The sequence below is a fragment of the Rosa chinensis genome, chromosome 6 (assembly GCF_002994745.2).
Source record: "Rosa chinensis cultivar Old Blush chromosome 6, RchiOBHm-V2, whole genome shotgun sequence".
NCBI lineage: Eukaryota > Viridiplantae > Streptophyta > Magnoliopsida > Rosales > Rosaceae > Rosa > Rosa chinensis.
Window position 1 is genome coordinate 35,260,643 of NC_037093.1, and position 19,605 is coordinate 35,280,247.

Below are 19,605 nucleotides of genomic sequence, written 5' to 3' on the forward strand. Positions count from 1 at the left end.
TTTGCTCTGGCAACTTGTTCAGGAGTGATCATCAAGAGATCTGTCTCTCCTGTTGTAAAGTGGGTTGTAAATTCCAATAATTTGAAATGATGGCTATCCATCAGTTCAAACTTTCCCCTTTTGTAGATTTGTTTGAAATCTAATTTTGGAATTACGGAGTTTTTCACCTCCTGTTCAATTTCAGTGTATTCAAATTCTTCATCATTTAGGAGTTGTACTTCTTTCTTTTTTCCAAAGATGCTCATCATCTTGACATCTCTTGCTACCAAGTGTTTTGGTTTTTCATACGTGATACTAGTTAGACTAGTAGAAGGTTCTAGAAAAATCATGCTTGGAATATGATTCTTCTCCGGTTTTTCTAATGGTTTGAATCCATTTGCTTTCTTTGATTTTACTGGAGGCTTTTTCTTATCCTTCAGTATATTTTTCATAGAACCCAGCATTTCTCGTTGTTCATTGATTTTTCTGCCAACACTTGTTAGTTGTTCTTCTTCCCTTTTAGGAAGTTCTTTGATATAATCTATTTTGTTTTCCAATTTTTCTAATTGGTAGATTATATCTGAAAATTTTTCTAGATGATCTTGACATCTAGATATTTCTTGTACCAGGTTCTGATATTTCTCATCAGAAGATTTTAGTAGAGAATTTAACTTCTCTAATATTAATTCAGACATTGTCCCCATTGAGGATTCCCCTTTTGAGCTTTTTTTACAAGCTCTGATACCAGTGATTTGCGGATCTAACCGATGCTCAAATAATCAAGAGGTTTTTGTTAATTCTTCAATATATTTCTCCATTCTATAAATATGTTTTTGTACTAAGAAAATTCTATACCAGTAGTCTGGGGTTTCTCTACTGTGTCTAGCTCGGTAGTCTTTTGCTTTTCTCAACTTTTCTTGCTCTTCTGCTAACTCTTTACTAAATCTCTGACAGTTTGCAACTAAATCCAATCTAGACAGAATACGATCTAAATGTGCGATTATGAATAGTGAAAATAACTGTTTACCTTCGAGTATAGAGGATGGATTTATACCTGTAATATGTTAAACAAACAAATTCAAAAGCATGGGCCCACTACGCTCCGTCAATTTTATTTTTACTGAAGGAAGAGATTAAAAACTAAAGAGGAATTAAAACACTTCTTAAAGACAAAATGTCCTTAAGTGTAAACTTTTGTCCTTAAATGTTTAAAACCAAATGTTGAGGAGTTATTTGTGTTTTGGAATCTTTTTAAGGGGGTATATGTAGTTTGCTATAGAAACTATCAATGGAAGAATAGATTATTCATAAATGAGACAGATCGACAATATCTGAATTATCCAAAGCCAACTTGGATAGACTTGTAGCCATCAAGTCTACGAAAGACATATTTAGTATAGATGTGAAGATGCTAGCACCAAAATCCTAACTTTAGGAGAGAAAGAGAAAGTCGTTGGAATTCTATTACTACTTAAGAAACACATACGATTTACTAGTCAAATAATAATAATAATTCATTTTGATTTAATTTTTTCATTTCAAGAGAACTACCTTTTTTTTATCTTTTCTATATTATGATATTCTCATTTTCATCAACTCTATTTCATCCCACTACATGACACTATTGACATTCGAATCTGTGATCTCTAAACAGTTTTTTTTTTTTTTGTCTTTCTTAAACCTCATCCCTCTTCACCCTTAATGGGGCTCGAACACTATGTTTTTTTTTTTGAATAGAAGTTGATTGTTATTCAATAAATCAACAGCCAATTAGCCATAGCTTATAAAGCCTCCATAAGCAATCAGGTAAAACCTATCCAAGCTAAAGCAAACTAATTAAAATCACTGGGAAGCTCACAGTTAAGCAAGCCTGCCCAAGCATAAGAAAGTTTCGCCTCCTACGGAAAGAAATCATTCAACTAGCCCTTACTTGTCAGTCACGCAATTGTGGTACAAGTAATAAACTAGAAACGTCATAGAAGACTCATAGAAACTTAATCACACTCAAATAGGCTTAAGACCCCAAGCAAAGCACCTAAACAACAGGCTCGAACACTATGTTAAATATACAATATAATCAGTGAAACACAGCCCACCGGTGGAGAAGTATTAACATATTGCACAACATTTTTTTTAATGGTAGATTTAAAAGTAGCTTCAAATAGTGTAGAACCTTTTCCGGATATGGCACACGATAATCACAATGTTTCTATATAAAATTAGAAAAGAAAACGCACTTAATGGAATCAATCACATAACTAAACACAATGTAAAGATGCTGCCAAATGAGTTAGTCCCTAAAACACATTCCTTAACCACTGTACTAGCTTTTTAATTTCTTCATGCTTTTGTTTACTTGCTAGCGTTCTTATATTAGTTTTCTATTTGGCAGATGGTTGACTTAAACCTTCTTCCTAGTGAAATTGTTGCCTAGTTTAATTCATATTAATATTTTAAAGCTGTAACATAACTTTCAGACTGTCCAAGCATTTAGCTGGTTAGCTACATTATATTAATTTTTAAGTGTTAGTTTACACATCGCTTATCTTTCAATCAATTATGTTCGTCCATAGGGTTATCATGGACATGACATTGTTATCAGATTTGCTCACCTAAGGGACAGTTTTAAGGGACTGTGAGGGACAAATGCATCTCAACCACATGTATTAAATATAAAAGCAGAAATTATAACAACTTAAAACTGTGCATTTATTTTTAGCCGTCAGATTCACTTGTCTTTCACAGTTCCTTAAAAGCTGTCCCTTAGGTGAGCATGTCTTACATTGTTATATGTGCGCAAAGATCATATAAATACAATATATATATATATATATATATATAATACACACAAAATAAAAGGTATATATGAAATTATTCAAATAAAATGAGGAAGGTTGACCAACTAAAGAAGTAAAAGAAAAAGTCATATAGATCTAAAAATCTGAAGATTTTATCCGTGAGTAAAACGACAAGTCGATAACCATTGAATAGAAGCCATGAGTTCAAGTTATTTAGTTACGTAGTTTTAGAATTTTTGTACTTTTTATTTTGAGCGCTAATAAAAAAAATAAAATTACTTGAATTATGACTCTTTATGTTGTATTCTGAAAAATATAAGTCATAGGGCACCTCTGAGTCATAAAGTAATTTTTAATATAGTGTTTGTTTTTTTAAAAAATAAAAAATAAAAAATATAATATGTGACAAATGATTTGTAAACAGAAACTTGTAGGCTTCCGTATAATGCCAAATGTAGTATTTCACCCTGTTGAGGTACGGTTCACTTTATGTGTGTGTCCCCTAACAAATTTGGTGTCCTGTCCACTGTTATTTAATTCCAGAAGATAAAAGAAAATACCACATTGGCTAACACTACCCACACGTGTCTTGAAATCAGACGGGGAATGGACGGAGACATGTGCTGCTTCTCAAGTTCTTATAACTTTGCAACAGCAGCCAATAAACAAGCGCACCCCTCTGTTTCTCTCTCTCTCTCAGCTCTCTCTCCCTCTCACCCAGACACATGCATTTAAGCGGCTGATCCATCTGCCAAAAACCCAGCTCCTCCTTCATATATAATTCTACACGTACAATTCAGAGGGGACGTAGGGAGGAGAGGTATGTTTGGCTCGGTTTCCTACTAGGTTAGTTCCAGCTAGTTGTCTTCGGTTGCTCGATCGAGTTCATCAGTTGTCTCTGTGTATTCCCTTGATTTGCTTCTACTGTTCTGTGGAGATCCATACAAGACTACTCTTCTAGCTAGCCCCATCATCAAACCAAAGCCAGATTCCGGTATGTTTCTGCATATAATATAATTCACAGTCTCTTATCCTTGATTCTGTTTTTTTTTTCTTTCATGTTTAAAAGTGCATATATACATGCTATTTTGGGGTTTGAGTCTCTTTTAATATTGATCTTAGGAAGAGAAAGAAAAACCAGGGTTTCTCTTCCTTCCTCTCTTAATTATATCTGTTTTTTTTCTTCTTCTTCCCTTTACAACTTTGACCCTTTAGTGTTCCTGAAACTAATTAAAACCACTCCTTTTCTCTTTCTATCTGGAACCAAAAAGGAATAGCAGAAATAGACTGGCAACAGTGACTTAAAGTTCTGTTCTCTCTTTTTAATTTTTAATTTTCTAATCCCATTATCAACATCATTTCCACTCTTTTATTCTATTCTGTTCTTCATTTATGCGATATATTTTTTTTCTACCAGTTCTGTAGTGGTGCGCGCTTTTTCCTCTGACAGAGTGGTTAGATATGAACATGAGATTAATTGAAGAGTGAATACAGTAAATACTGGACTGAAATCAGTGAAATGTGTATGGATGAGTTAAAAACAAAAACAAAAATTACTATGTATCCCCAGGTGACAGAATGATGTTACCTCGACTGGGACCTAAAAGTCTGAAAACCGAACCGAGCTAAACTACAAAATTCTTTAAAATTAATGGAGTACCCTCTGAACTTGAGATATCAGACAGATCTAACCACATTCCTGACCTAAATGATTGAGATTATTTAACCTAAACTGTAGTGTTTAGACTGTTTTTTTTTTTGGGTCAAATTGTTGGAGACTTTAGAGGGTCCTATTATATTTCCTTTGTTATTTAGAGGGGCCATATTTGTAAGAATAAAAATAGAAACCTTAATAAATTTAGAGAAGTTCAGGAGGGTTCTCAATCAAATTATTAGATTTGCTGTCACGGTATTCTTAAATATTCAAACATGTATTAGGGCAAGACTTATTATTTTGTATTGCTCCATGCTGCCTCTCTTCCAGTTTAGCACCTATACAATGAATCTTAATTTGGGCAAGACTTTATTATTTTGTCTGTCCAGTCAAGTCCTTTAACAAAAATACTAAACTTCACAATAATAAGATTCTTATCGATTATTCAAAAAAAATAAAAAATAAATTCTTATCGACAAAGAATGCTAAGAATATCTAAGGTTTACTATAATTGTGGGTTATATACCGTCTCAGTGTCTCACCATTCGATTGAGGATATTTTTGGCAATAGTAACATGACGCGATGAAAAAGTGAGAGTAAATACTCTATTTAGGACTACTGCAGGGGTCATAGTGGTATTAGATTTTTCATGTGGTTCCACGTATCTTTCTCTTATTAGCTAGAGTAACCAATCCCCAATCGTCAAGCTGTTAGCTGTCTAACTCAAGTTGTTGATCAATTGCTACTTCGGGTTTATTGAAGAACAAAAATTTGTAGACCCCGGACTTGATCCATCCATTTCTGGCCACCGCGATATCATGCCGACAGCTTAAAGCCCGATCCCCGAGTTGCGTCAAAGGCAAAGATGTAGGATGTAGCCACAATCGTTCCATTTGATAGGAGTTTTCATTATTTAAATTTTGCCTACATAACTCCATTATAAAATTAACCTTAATGGGTTATTTATTAATCCTACCACTTAGATTTCTTCATTTCAAGCTCCCGTCATATTTGAATCCTTTCACTTTAGTCTCTATCATTGGTACCTTCAAATTTCTTATCCATACACCCCTTTAGTTCCCTAAAAAAGAAGATAGCTCCCAAGGTCTTCAAATTAATGAACAATCTCCTACATGTGGAGATTGAAGAACCGTCTCTACACGCAACTCCTCATAATGTTGAGTATGATTGGAGTAAGATTATTGTGGCTCCTTAAGTAAATGTAGCTCCTAATTTAAGTTTTTTTTTTTTCAATAAATTTGATGAAAATATAGAAGCACCAATAGAGATGCTCGACAATAAAAAATCTGTTAGGTGAGAATCTCACTTTCGTTCTAATCTCTAATAGTTCACAATCTTGTGTATAATTAGAATCATGTTATACAACTAAATAAAAAAGAAAAGAAAAGAAAGTTCTCTCGTTTTTTGTGCAAAAGATCTGAATCTTATTTTGTGGGGGAGTAATGTCATGAACTGATCATGATCGATGTCGGTTATTTAGTTTGGATTGGATCTCCCTGTCCACAAAAAGTTTAGATTGAATATTTTCATTTTTGTCTTTTTAGCAATAGTGTTTAGATTGGATTGGGGGAACGAGTTAGAGTTTGAGCTGGTTGGCCTGTTTGTTTCGTTCTATGTGTCATGTGTACATAGATGGTACTGCCGCCGGAATAGCTACCAGAGATAACAACGAAAAACGACCCTGTCTCTTTCTTTAAATTTACTGGGTGATGAAAACATATATCATTACATTAGTTCATACATTCAAACCTAGTCTAGTAAGACCTCAAAATAAATAAATAAAAATTTGGATGAGGTTATTGTAGTCGGCAGCCAATAAAAGAAAGACTTTTTAATAAGGCAGTTGGACTATTCATATTGTCGGTCAAATAATAGCTTGCTATGCGTATAAGTTTTTCTATATTAAAGATGTTACTGGTATTTCACAAATGACAATCAAAAATGGTTTGAATATAATTTTTTAATAAAAGAATTTTAAAACTACTTGGTGTGATAAGGTCGGTCAAGCGATCTAGCATGAAATCCGTATGTCTAGCATTCGAGTCTCAACTCCCACTAGTTTTGCAGCCAGCAGGTTTGAGGGGTTTTCGGATTCTTGTGCTTGCGGCTGTGCATCAGTCTAGTTTTACTGAGATATCTGCGTAAAATTCAGCTTAAATAATGACTCGCTAACGTAATTGAAGTGACTTGCTAATTGCTAAGTCACGTGGATAAAAAAAAGAATTATTTTTTTTTTCAATAAAAAAAAATTAAATTAAGTAGACAGATACAACGTGATCAGGTGGACATACACAAATTTTTTTCCCCACAAGGGTAGCTGGCTGCATATATTGCTTTTATAAAAAAAAGTTGAGGTCCTCGAGTTGGTAACTATTGAAAGCCACATATATAACAATAATTTCCGAGTCTTTGTGTGACTTCTCTTTTCTATATTCTTTTGCTAGGAACCCCGTGGAATGGGCTCACAGAAAGCTAAGATTTAGAGCAAAACAATGATATAGTGCACGAAAGCAAAATGGTAGAGTAAAGAGAGGCCGGTGAAAAGGTCCATTTTAAAACAGTAAAGAGAGGCCGGTGCTTTGATTTAAAAATGATTTAAGGATGATGAGTCTATTTCCACGCCACTCTTTGCAAAGGGTGGAGTGTGATAGGGTACATCATAACTAGCATGATTTATTATAGTCTACTGTCTAGAATCATTAAATGCTCCACCAAATTTTTTACGATTCTTTGATTAATTATGACATTTTTCCTGATAGTACAAGCGATCAATACATCAAGCAACTCTTTACAATGGTCAAGTGTTTAAATTTGAGAAATACCTAGATGCCAAGATGCTAGGAGCCTAGGATCACTATAATGTTCACCTAATAACTAATTAATTAATAAAAGGGAAAATGATCATTTATTCAATTTTAACTTAAAAATTGTCCACTTACTCAAACACTCTAAGGGCCCGTTTGGATATAGGGATTTGGGAGTGTGGATTTGGATTTGAAACCCTTGGCTGTCTTCTTAAGTGAGTATTTGGATTTCTTCAAAATCACCCCAGAGATTTCAGATAGCAAATTTTGATGATTTCAAATGACTAGGAGACCATAGTTATTTCAAATCATCAGGTCTTGGATTCCTTGAAAGAACAGATCGTGCACTCTCTTTCTTCTTTTCTCCTCTTTCTCCTCTTTCTCTCTCCAAGGTTTCTCTCACATCCTTCGATCTACTCTCTCTCCCCCCTCCCTCTCCCCACGCCTCTGTAGCTTATTCAGTATCGCCACCGACTTCGGCAACGGTGACGGATCTCTCCGCCGCCGACTCCATCCCGATCTACTCTCTCTCTTTCTCTGCGTTTCGGCTCAGCCTCTGTATCTTCTTTTGCGTCGCTGACGACTCATAGACGCCAACAATGGTAGCTAAGCTCTCCGCCGCCGACTTCATCCCCTCCAAGTCAAGTTTCAGATTGCTTTGAAGCCTTTGATGGTTGATTTGGTTGAGATGGATGCTGTTCTAATATTACAAAATCTAAATCTTCAATTTTAAATCTTTTTTAATCCAAACAGCAAAATTTAGAATACACATTTTAATTCTACAGATTTTAAATACATAAGATTTGAAATTCAAATCCAAATCAAAATTCTGTTTCCAAACGAGGCCTAAGAGATTATTTCCCTAATACCCAATTAAGTTTTTTTTTTTTATTCTTTTTATTTATTTTTGGGACAATTTTGTCATCTCCTTCTTTGTCACTTAGTGAGAGAAGTCATCGGAGACCTTGACGGACTCCCGTGACCAGTGGCTGACCGCAGACTCCGGTGACGGACTCCGACGACTGGTCACTGGAATTCTGAATCCTGCTACCAAACTGGTGGCCAGATTCTGGCGTCTGAATTTATTGCCCCCTAATAATACCCAATAACCATATTATTGCCCCCCAATAATCATATTATTGACTCCCAATAATGATATTATTGCCTCCCAATACTCTTTTTATTACCTCCCAATAATCATATTATTGCCCCATAATAATCATATTATTGTCTTCCAATAGTCATATTATTTGCCCTCAAGTGAATTGCATAAACTCCGAAAACCAAATGAATACACTACAGACACAATTGATCAATTTATATGTGTTTGGCTCCAATTTTGTCATTTTGGGTCCAAACAATATGTTCATTGCTCGATTGTTGAATATTTTTAAACCACACTAGTCCTCATCATGACCACCTATGTGAGAAATAGTTCAAGGAAGACGACCCAAAAAACAGAAGCCGACGGTTTTGGCATCGAATTGTTCATTAACTCTCTCTCAATCGATCGGTTCAGTAGATTGCTGCTTTGGCTACCTTGCTTGTGAAATAATCGGAGGAAGAAGACTGATAGGAGAATATTTGCCTGGAACAACTCGTTGTTGAGTCCAGATCAGGCCGAAAAAAACATGACTGGATGGAATCGGTGAAAGATCGAGTCAAGGATCGGAGGTACGATCTCGCCGTCGTCTTCGTTTTCGATGACTGGCGACCACGCCGCCAGATTCTACCCCAATGGCTAGTGGATCGCGTCCGCCGACGTCTCCGGCACCGTAAGGATATGGGGGACCCACAATTATTTTGTCCTCAAGAACGAGTTCTAGGTCCTCTTGGGTCGGATCGACGACCTCCAATGGTCTGCCGACAGAATGAGGATTGTCGCCTGCGGCGAAGGCAAAGGGAGACCTTGCGGCTATGCGGGAAGTCGAGCTCACAGAGTTCATGGAAGGTTTGATGGAAGAGGAGGTGGTGGTGATGGAGGCGATGGAAGCTTTCAGGTGAAACAGATCTGAGAGAGAGAGAGAGATGCACATGTAATTAATTAATTGAGTTAAGGGCAAAACTGTCATTAAATATTAAATTGGGTAAATGGATTAAAAACTCTTAGTAGAGTAACTGGGAGTATATTGGCCCAAATTTGGGTAAGTGGTTACGGCCCCTTAATAAAATTATGTTTAGCTACATTTGGATGTAAATGTAACAGTTGAAAGATTTTTTTTTAAGTTGATTTTTATTATTTTTTATCATTAGATGTAAATGTAAGGATAATTGAGCATAATTATTTTAGTCAGTTACTGACCAAGTAAATACCACTGCTTGGTCCAAATAGTTTTTTTTTTTCTTTAACATTTATAAAGAGAGTTTTGAATGCACGTATATTTGGTATAGGGTAGACCTTTAAAATTAGGCCAGTGCCAATGTACATTTCAAAGCCCAAGCCCTTCAGGCCCAAGTTAATTGGCGGGTTGAGTTCGACCTATTTTACAAAAGATACGGCTTGGGCTACGCTTTTTAAGACCTGGACAGCCTAAATCCGGCACATACTAATATTTATTAGCTAGTCATGTCTTGCTAAAAAAATACACAAAATCTCATTTAAATTATAGATAGTAACTTTAGATTTGATTATTCAACAATATATTATTTTAACCACGTGGTGTGGTGTGTTGGTCGAACGGCCTAGTCTAGAACTTCCAAGTCTAGCGTTCGAATCCTAGCTCCATCCTTTGACCAGCAGATTTTCGGGACCCTTTGGGTTCGTGCGTCTGCGGTGCAGTGGATTAGTCTGGCTTTGCCTAGTTTTCGCCGAATGTCGGTGCAGGTGTCCTGGCGCTGAGATACCACTGCATGGGTGTGTGAGTTACTAACCGCTAACTACCTGATAAAAAAACAAAACAATATATTATTTTTTTTGCATTTAATTAGTGGATTTGAAAAGATTAAAATTTAATAAATTTAGTTTGATTACAACTCAATCACATTATAGAATTATTTCCATGTCACTGATCAAATATAGGACAGGCCTTGCAGACCCGAACTTTATCGGCTCATAGGTAGGGCATGAGCTTTACATATTTGTGAAAAGGCCAATCTTGCCCATCGAACACTTAGGGTTAAAAAAGCCCGGGGTCAGGTAGTACTTGAGCCACCATATTTTACAATTGGTTCGATCCAGCTCTGCCCATTTTATTAGCCTAATAGAGGGAGGTAGACCGACTCCATGAATTGACAGCTAGGCCAACCCAGCTCTCCTCATGTGATGTTTTGAGTCATAGAATTAGAAGAAAGTAAATGCAGGTTCGGAAATGTTTCGGTAAATCACGGGTTACATTTGCTTGGTCGTTGGAACTGGTGGTTGGAACGGATAATAATAATAATAATAATAATTAGCTGTTAATCATAATTAAAAAGTCAAAACCGTGTAAATTTACAAGTCCAACCTTCAAAATGTCGTTTATTTCAGTTTCTTTGGCGGCAGTCTTCTTCTTCTTCTTCTTTCCTTCACAATCGATTTGGCAATTTCACTTCTCTCTCTCTCTCTCCCTCCCTCCAAACATTGTGTTGATTGTTGTTTTGTTGTCTGGTATGTCCTCTAACCATGCCTCCACAGATGAAGCCCAACCCCAAGAATCAGCAACAGGTAACACTCTCTCTTTGTTTATGTCTCTGTTTCCCATGATGATGATGCAGTCATGCAGGATGCATTGTTGTTTTTTTTGGGTTTAATTTTGGGAAACTGAGAGCAATTTGCAGAGGAAATGGGCTGAACTGTGTTGTTTGGATTGGTCGTGCATACAGCTGTTCTGGCCCAGAGTTGTGATGCGCAAATGGCTCAACATCTCCGCCAAAGAGTCCGATTACAGCGCCGATACCGAAGACGAAGACGACTGGGATCCTGACTCCCCAACAAGCCAGCAAGGTCCTATTTCTTCAACCACCACTTGTACATGTGTTTCTTTCAAATTTCAATAATTTGGTCTTTACTTTTGGCCTTTGTCTTTTTGTTTATGGAATACCCTTTTGGGGTTTTAGACTGACTTTGAAGTTGGTCATTGCAGGTTTTGATCAACGGGGAAGAGGATCAAGGTTTAAAGATATCAAAGAGGATGAGTCTGAGGATGATGATGACCTTGATGGTAATGTTTCAAGGACACTTGCTTCTACATTTTATCTTTATTATATTTAGTGATGACTGTGATGAACCTGAGATGAACGTGAATCATATATTTTAATCTGGTTTCTCTTCAAGAAGACCACCCTGGTTTTTTTACCTGGTTCAATTTTTCGAGCAGTGGCTAATGCACATTTATATCTTGCTCAGTCTCAGATGTCAGTCTCAGATGTTATATGCTTTTCCAGTTAGAAACTGATGTCTTCTGTTTCTGTCCCAATTCCAGTGTCTTTTTGACAGTTATTTTTTCTCATCATGTTCCTTTCTATGTGGGTTAAGCAGATCTTCCTAGAGTACGAAGACGAAAATCAGAGACCTTTAGAACACAGTATATAAATACAAAGGAACTCAGGTATACCCCTCATATATTTGTAATATCAAGTAAAACCATACATTTGATAATATAATTACTGTCAAGGCATTGTTTATCGGGCTGTATTCATTAATACTTCTATTGGTGGTATCTCCCTTGCTTTTTTTTTTTTGTTCCCTGCTGTTTCCAGAATATGTGTTGGTACATGGAATGTTGGAGGACAGACTCCACCGGATGACCTGGATATTGATGGTTGGCTAGATATCAATGACCCAGCCGACATCTATGTAATTGGGTATGTATATTTGACCCCTTTACTTACCAATTCACTGATCTTGAATTTATTGACCCTATTCTGTATCTCATGATCTAATATCCCATACAGTTTCTTGCTTTAATAAATGCTATTGAATAACCTGAATCATACCTATCATATTATCGTCAATATTCCTTGTGCTTTTTCTCCCCTCTTTAGTTTCTTGTACCACTTTGATTTATATTGTAATGTGTTGTTCAGACTGAACTGTTTTTCTTAGAAAAATGAAAAATGCTTTATTTTCAGTCTTCAGGAGATCGTGCCACTCAATGCTGGGAATATATTTGGCGCTGAAGATAGCCGGCCAGTTAGTAAGTGGGAAAATGTCATTCGTGAAACGCTGGATAGATTTCGACCTGCCGGAAACAAGGTTAAATCCTTTAGTGATCCTCCATCACCCTCAAAATTTAGGCCATCTGATGATGTCCCTTATACGGAAGAGGAGATATTAGATGAAAGTGATAGTGATATTGGCAATGAAGTGCATCCATTGGATGACGAACCCAAAGATTTTGGTGTCAGCAATGGTACATCAGTCACAAGCGAAACAGTGAATGCTGATGGTCCTGTTTCTAACTTTACTGATAGTACTAAACCGGGGATGCCAATTGGAGAGGATTTACAGAGGCAACATTCTTCTCCAAAGAGATTAGATAGGTTATATTGCCTTCGGCCAGATAATTCTCCATTAGATGAAGACACTTCTGCTGTCCAACATAATGGCAAGTTAACCAAAATGCTTAGTGGGTCTGAAAGAATTGGTTTGAACTGGCCGGAGCGTCCATTGAACTTGCTATCTCAGCACTTATTAGAGCGACGAAATTCCTTTAGACCAACGAAGTCTTTCAAGTCCTCAAAATCTTTCAGGACACACAATTCTTTCAAGTTAGCTGCAAATGACATGGCACCAGAATTAGCTTTGCTTGGAGAGATTGATCTTGAATCTCTCATGAAACGGGAACGAAGATCATCATATGTAAGGATAGTAAGTAAGCAGATGGTTGGGGTTTTCCTAACCGTATGGGTTCGTAGGAGCTTACGAAAACACATTCAGAACTTAAAGGTGTCAACTGTTGGTGTTGGTGTTATGGGATACATTGGTAACAAGGTTCGTTTCTTTTTACAAATTTCTATATTTTTTTAGTGAAATAATTTTCATTATAACAACTGTTATTGTTAGTGGTAGACTAATCTGATGATCTCCTGGTTGTTTTTCTTTGCAACTAAGGTCATCTCACAGTTAATTCTTTAAATGCTCTTATCATGCATTGGCTCCATTTGGGATTGCTTCTAAACTTGGCGAAAAGTGATTTGACAGTACCAAAATCACCAAAATCGCTTTTGGTGGTGTTTGGCAAAATAAGTGAATCACTTTTTAAGTTACTGAAGCACTTTGTGTAGTTTTTGAAATCACTTGGCATATGCTTCCTATGTGCTTTTACAAAAAACACTTAAAATGTTTTATAAAATAATCTATGTGCTTTGTAATAAATCTGCTTCTAGTGGAATTGCTATATTAGAAAAGCACTTCTAGAGAAGTGATTCCACACCGAGCAATCATTTCATTGATGTCAAATTTTATCTGATGTACCTGTATCACAAAGCAGATAAGAATAAAACTCTGGTTAAACATTAGAAAAATTCTGGAGAGTTGTTCCCCTCCCTTTTCTGTCTTGTATACCAGATGATATCGTCATTGCGGCACCTTTTAAGGGGCTTCACTGACCCTTGCTTTTGTCGTTTATAGGCATTGAACTTTGCAATGCATATATCCACTAATGTCGAGAATTCCCATTTCAAGACTTGTTCTTAGAATCTATTTCTGTTAGGTCCTTAATGATATCATTCGTCCAGAAGGTCCATCTTTATTATATACGCTTTCCTTAACTAATCATCCCTAGTTAGGAGGCTTTGCACTTAGTTTTTCACTGATGATTTGTTTAAATAGGAGACAAAAAAAAAACTTTGGAAATAAAACTGCGTCTTCTTTTCCCTTGTCCCATGCTCTGATGTTCTGCACTAGCCAATGTCTCACAAGAGTATTTTATTATAGTGGGTTTGACTGTTATTATTATTATTTTTTTTTTTTTTCTGATGTGAAGACAGTTTCTCAATTTTGCCAGGGATCTGTATCTGTGAGTATGTCCATATATCAGACGCTGTTTTGTTTCGTGTGCACTCACCTGACAGCAGGTGAAAGGGAGGTAGATGAATCAAAAAGAAATGCTGATGTGCATGAAATTCATCGGAGAACTCACTTTCATTCGTTTTCTGGTATTGGGCTTCCGAAAAGTATCCATGACCATGAGTAAGTATATGGCACTTAATTAGAAGAAGCCAAACTCATGCTCACTTTGCCTTGCTTTTTTTTTTTTTTTTTTTTCTTTTTCCTTTTGCCTCCAACATTATATAATTACATGTAGACTGTATATGTGTGCGTATAAGTACTTTCCCCCTTCAGATTGTAGAATAGCTACCAAATATTAAAAGTTTTAATCTCCTAATAAAACTGCCGGATATGCAAACTCATTATACGACTGTAACTTTACTAGTGTTTATAAGGAGCGTACGTGTTCCTCATTAAGAGAGTACACTGAAAGTATTTTCTACTCCTGCAGAAGAATAATTTGGTTGGGTGATCTAAATTATCGTATCAACTTGTCATATGAGAAAACACAAGATCTTATCTCCAAAAAGGAGTGGTCCCAGTTGGCTGAGAAGGACCAGGTACAATTTTTCTTTCACTGTAGATAGATTGTTGGATTGAAATTATTTTTGCTGATTGATAATGTGTCTGGTAGCAGTATTGACCATTAGATTTACTTTGGATTTGTATTGGTGTTATGCAACCCAATTTTTCTGCTGGCTGATCTATGCTTACAGATTCCAGGTCAATCTTTGAGACAAATACATGAGTGTATAAATTTGTCACTGTAATGTTAATGCTTACCTGAAGATAGATGGCTTATTATGTCTTACAGTGCATTTAACTATTTGTATTGGTTAAAATTTTAATTTTAAAGGCTAGTAATCACAGATCAACCAAATTTCGGTCTTTCAGTTTTGCATTGGACTATAATATTTATAAATTTTTTTAAGATACAAGATGCTTCAATATAGCTTCTATTAAGTTTATCAGTTAATTGCGTGAATATTTTTTTTTTTTAACTCTTTCAAATTGTTTCATTAGTTATATGCTATACTGAAAGCCAACAGTTTGGTTGTCTTCAAACTTATATCCCCCGAATGTATGACCGGTCAAATAGCTGTTCCATTCCATGAGAATTGCATGAAGTGTTTTCAGTTAATTGTGCGCAGTTTTTTTTTTTTTTTTTTTTTTTTAACTCTCAAATTATTTCCTTAGTGATATGCTATACTGAAAGCCAACAGTTTGCTTGTCTTTAAACTTACATCTCCAGAATGTATGACTGGTTGAACAGCTGTTCCATTCTATGAGAGTTGCATGTTTTACTGTATGGCATTTACGCTTGTATATTTTAACATGACAGCCTGTAAATTTTGGGAGGGGACATATTGGTGGGATTTTAAACATTGAGTTCTTCCTAATTGATTGAATTTCAGTCTTCCAGTCAAATTAACTGAGATTGCAAAACATAACTTAAGCACGTTGTCATTTAAACTGACAGCTTGCACGACAATTGAAAAAAGGTCGTGCATTTGATGGATGGTCTGAGGGTGTTCTAAATTTCCCGCCAACGTATAAGTATGAGATGAATTCAGACAAGTATTATGGAGAGGATCCAAAGGGTGGAAGGCGGACTCCAGCATGGTAGGTTTGCATTGATCCCATATATCTAGTTATTCATTTTGTTTTAATCCATTCTGTACTTTAAAATACTGTAGGTTTTAGGATGTTTACTGAACTAGTTTGCATTTCTCTTGCCTCTAGCCATATAACTGAACAGCTCTTTCCATTATTTATATCCCAAAGGGAACTGGAGATAATGATATGAATGTGTGTCTTATAATAGACTTTAGTAAGGAATATAAAAACCTCAGAAGCTTGCAAACATTTATAGATTTTGCAACCAGGTATAATATCGAAACGCACTGTCTGGAAATTCCAACTATAGAAGTAATTTATTTCGAATTGAGTACAGATTCTGTTCACTGACATTACTTAAATACATACTTTTTCCCATTATCAGAGTGTAAGAACTTATTTCTGAGATTCCCCCTGTTACATGGTGAATTTTTATTCTTCTTATTTTTATGCTATTATAATAGTTGAAGATCCTTCAAAGTTTTGTTTTGCTTTGAGATTTTTCTGTTGCATCACTGGTGGTTTAGTGTTGAATTATAGTGATAAAAATATGTATTCCAAGAATCCTTTGGAGACTAATTTGGGAAACATTAACACAATCATTATACAGTATAATAGGGTGCAGATTTGCTCACCTAAGGGACAGTTTTAAGGGACTGTGAGAGACAAATGCATCTCAACCACATGTATTAAATATAAAAGCAGAAATTATAACAACTTAAAACTGTGCATTTATGTCAGATTCACTTGTCTCTCACAGTCCCTTAAAAACTGTCCCTTAGGTGAGCAGACCTTTAATATGGTGAACTCTGATATATTGTTGGGAAATTTCAAAATTTTCCCCAAATAAGAATGAGGGTTTTGTATTCTTCAATAAATTCATAGTAATCTTTAGTCTTTTTATATTCTCTTTATATTTGTTTGTCAATTCCTTATACGATATTTACAATACTGGTGCTCCCATTTTTAGGTGTGACCGCATTCTTTCATATGGCCGAGGAATGAGGTTACTGCAGTATAGAAGGACTGAACACAAATTTTCTGATCATCGACCAGTGACTGCTACTTATATGGCAGAGGTTGAGGTTTTTTCTGCTAGGAGGCTTCAGCGGGCCCTCACATTCACTGATGCAGAGATTGAAAATGAGGAAATTGCAACAGATATGGGTATTGAAGTTGGAATGAACAACTTAAAATTGGAACAGGTATGTACTTTACTAGGCATGTTGTGCATACACTGGTGGTACCTCCAGTTTCTTAAGAACTATATATCTGCTGTCACATTTGTTCTTTTTTTTTTTTCTATGTTTTTATTTATTTTTCCCTCTGCCCCTCCCATCCTAAACTCCATTCATCTCTGATGCTAGTGAGATTTGAATTCATGACCTCCACGGTGTTATCTGCTGTCACTTTTGTATGGGTACTACATTAAGCCACGACCATGATTTTTGTTTATGTCACGTAGTTTGCACAACTATTAGATGTTGGAGTTACATATTGAATAATGCTTCATGTTAATGCCCCTTCCTTTCAGCCTCAAATATGTCTTGTGGTATATGACGCATTTATAGCCATAAATTGGGTTGTGAATGTAGTAGAAATCACACTCATCTGTGAACTATTACTCTATTAGTGCTTCATCGTACTTCATTTTCTTCTCAACCCATTCACTTCATTGAATTGATGTATATGATATAATTACAATCATCATGTTAATTGGCCATTAAGCAAGTGTTCCTGGAACACGGTTTTTGTTTTTATTTTTATTTATGAATCCTTGAGATGTTTGTGTTTCTATTCATAAACTTGCTTCCTCGATCATGCAGGGTATATCTGATTGGGATCGTTAACTGGTTAAGTGAGGCCACCGTATACGCCACGCGTGGAAGTTCCAGCAAGTACATATACAACTTAAATGTATTTTTTTTTTATTACATATACAACTTATATCATTCTTTGCTGTGATCACTTTGTCCAGCACATAATAATGATATATTTTGTCTGGCCAAAAAAAAGAAGAAGAGAAACGTTGATGTACTTTTCTGATAGATTGTAAATCGTAAAGGGTTGTTTGCGGTCGTGGAGCATATTAGTTGTACTCATCACATAGTAACGAAGAGTAAGTTTGCTTTATACATGTGCTATATTGTATAATCAAACCTTCTCGAGGAAGCTTTCTGGAATTGTAAATAATATATGAGCACAAATTATTAATGGATCTTTTTAGATGATGTTTGGCGTTCTTTGTGTTTCTTATGTCTTGTAGCTTTTTTCTTGGTCACTAAGCAAAGATTTGAGAAGATGAAAAACAAAATGAAAAGACATCCAATAGAGGTGAGAATATGCTTAAGCTTTAAGCACCCCTAGTAACGATCACCTCCATTCTGAGAATCATTTATCTCAAGGGTTCATCTATCAACATGGATTTCACCCTTCCTCATGTGAATGAGATTCACAGTTTGATGATTAAGCAGTTGGACAAACAATTTTATCTGATTGACCAATAGAAAATGGACTTTTTTTTTTTTTTTTTGACTGAATGGGGTTGAGGGATGTAGAACTAGACCTGTAAATGAATCGGATTTTGATCCGGACCCGCTCCAGATCCGTGGCTATTGGACCGGTTTGATTCAAAAATTTTGATCCGTTGATCAGTGAATGATCCGAATCCGTTAACCCGTTTATTTAACGGATCAAATACGGATTTAGGTTGATCCGATTCGTTAATGATCCGGCCCATTTTCATAATAATAAAATGAATTTTTTTATTAATATATTATTTTTTTGAAAAATATAAAATATAAAATATGAAGAATTTATAATACAATTTTTTTGCAGAAATCTAAGGGACAGTCCATTACCCAAGATTCTAAGAAGCATTAAGAATTTCTGATAATGTACGTAATTCTACTTTTAGTGATACTTCTCATGTTGTTTTAATATTTTATGAGGTATCATGATATAAATTTAATATTATTATTTAAAATTTTAAAATATTTGAAATTTTAAACGGGTTGAATCAGCGGATCGGGTATCCGTTAATCCGGTGGATACGGATTTGGATCGAGCTATCAATTATCCGCCGGGTTAACGGAGCGGGTTTGGATCGAATTTTTTATTTAGTAAACGGATTTGGATTTAGGTCAATCTGATCCATTTATAGAGGTCTATGTAGCACCCTTCAGTCCTTCACCCAATATTATTGATAAACTAATAAAACATGAAAAAATTTTCTATGTACTGACGGTGCTAGTAAATCACCAAATTCAACATATCTCAATCATTGATATTTATAGGCAACTATTTTTTTTGAAAACTAAAAAATATATTTGATGTTATCGAGCCGTACATTTTTGTTGGTGCACTTCGGTGCACTGAATACTATCTCAACATTTATCCCGCGGATGAGACATATAACCTGAATTCCGGGCTACAATAGAAGTCTACAAATATCATCGTAGAGTGCATCCTAAATAATAGCATGAGTCTTGCTCATCTAACAAAATAATAGCACGAGTCTCAACATAGCAAAAACTAGCAAAATGCGTTAATAGAAAATTGTAGGCCTGAGATCGGTTCGGTTAACAGACCATCGCTAACCAAAGCAGTCTACCCTTTTGCTAAATCACCCTTCCCTGGATACCCCTTACATATATGCACTATGTGTTTCATCAATGTGCTAGTACTATTACTAGTTGAATTAGCTGCAAGATAAGTAGGAGTGTAGGACGAATACTTACACTGTGCTCTAGTGGTGTGCC

At 35.7% G+C, this 19,605-nt stretch overlaps 1 protein-coding gene across 6 annotated transcripts; it reads left to right on the top strand.

The window, feature by feature from the left end:
- Window positions 1-3,423: 3,423 nt before the first annotated feature.
- Window positions 3,424-18,086, top strand: LOC112170180 (type IV inositol polyphosphate 5-phosphatase 3). Of its 6 annotated transcripts, none has more exons than XM_040509518.1 (12): window positions 3,424-3,771; window positions 10,871-10,900; window positions 11,014-11,179; window positions 11,319-11,396; window positions 11,714-11,783; window positions 11,935-12,039; window positions 12,307-13,168; window positions 14,184-14,368; window positions 14,679-14,787; window positions 15,708-15,850; window positions 16,815-17,049; window positions 17,671-17,859. In XM_040509518.1, exons 2-12 carry the CDS (start codon window positions 10,871-10,873, stop codon window positions 17,692-17,694), a joined length of 2,007 nt encoding a protein of 668 aa, XP_040365452.1. In that variant the 5' UTR covers window positions 3,424-3,771; the 3' UTR covers window positions 17,695-17,859. The 6 variants fall into 6 exon arrangements, 5 of the variants coding, with proteins under 5 accessions (XP_040365452.1, XP_040365454.1, XP_040365455.1 ...); XM_040509520.1 differs by having other exon boundaries at window positions 3,425-3,771; window positions 11,059-11,179; XR_005802273.1 differs by lacking the exon at window positions 3,424-3,771 and having other exon boundaries at window positions 10,566-10,900; window positions 17,671-17,746; window positions 17,780-18,086.
- Window positions 18,087-19,605: the final 1,519 nt, after the last annotated feature.

Excerpts from the sequence above, each read along its gene's own strand:
- LOC112170180 (XM_024307368.2), top strand. The coding sequence starts at position 10,859 with ATGCCTCCACAGATGAAGCCCAACCCCAAGAATCAGCAACAG. Across the intron at positions 12,040-12,306 it reads GCCGACATCTATGTAATTGG|TCTTCAGGAGATCGTGCCAC; the intron begins GTATGTATATTT and ends CTTTATTTTCAG. Across the intron at positions 15,851-16,814 it reads GGAAGGCGGACTCCAGCATG|GTGTGACCGCATTCTTTCAT; the intron begins GTAGGTTTGCAT and ends TCCCATTTTTAG.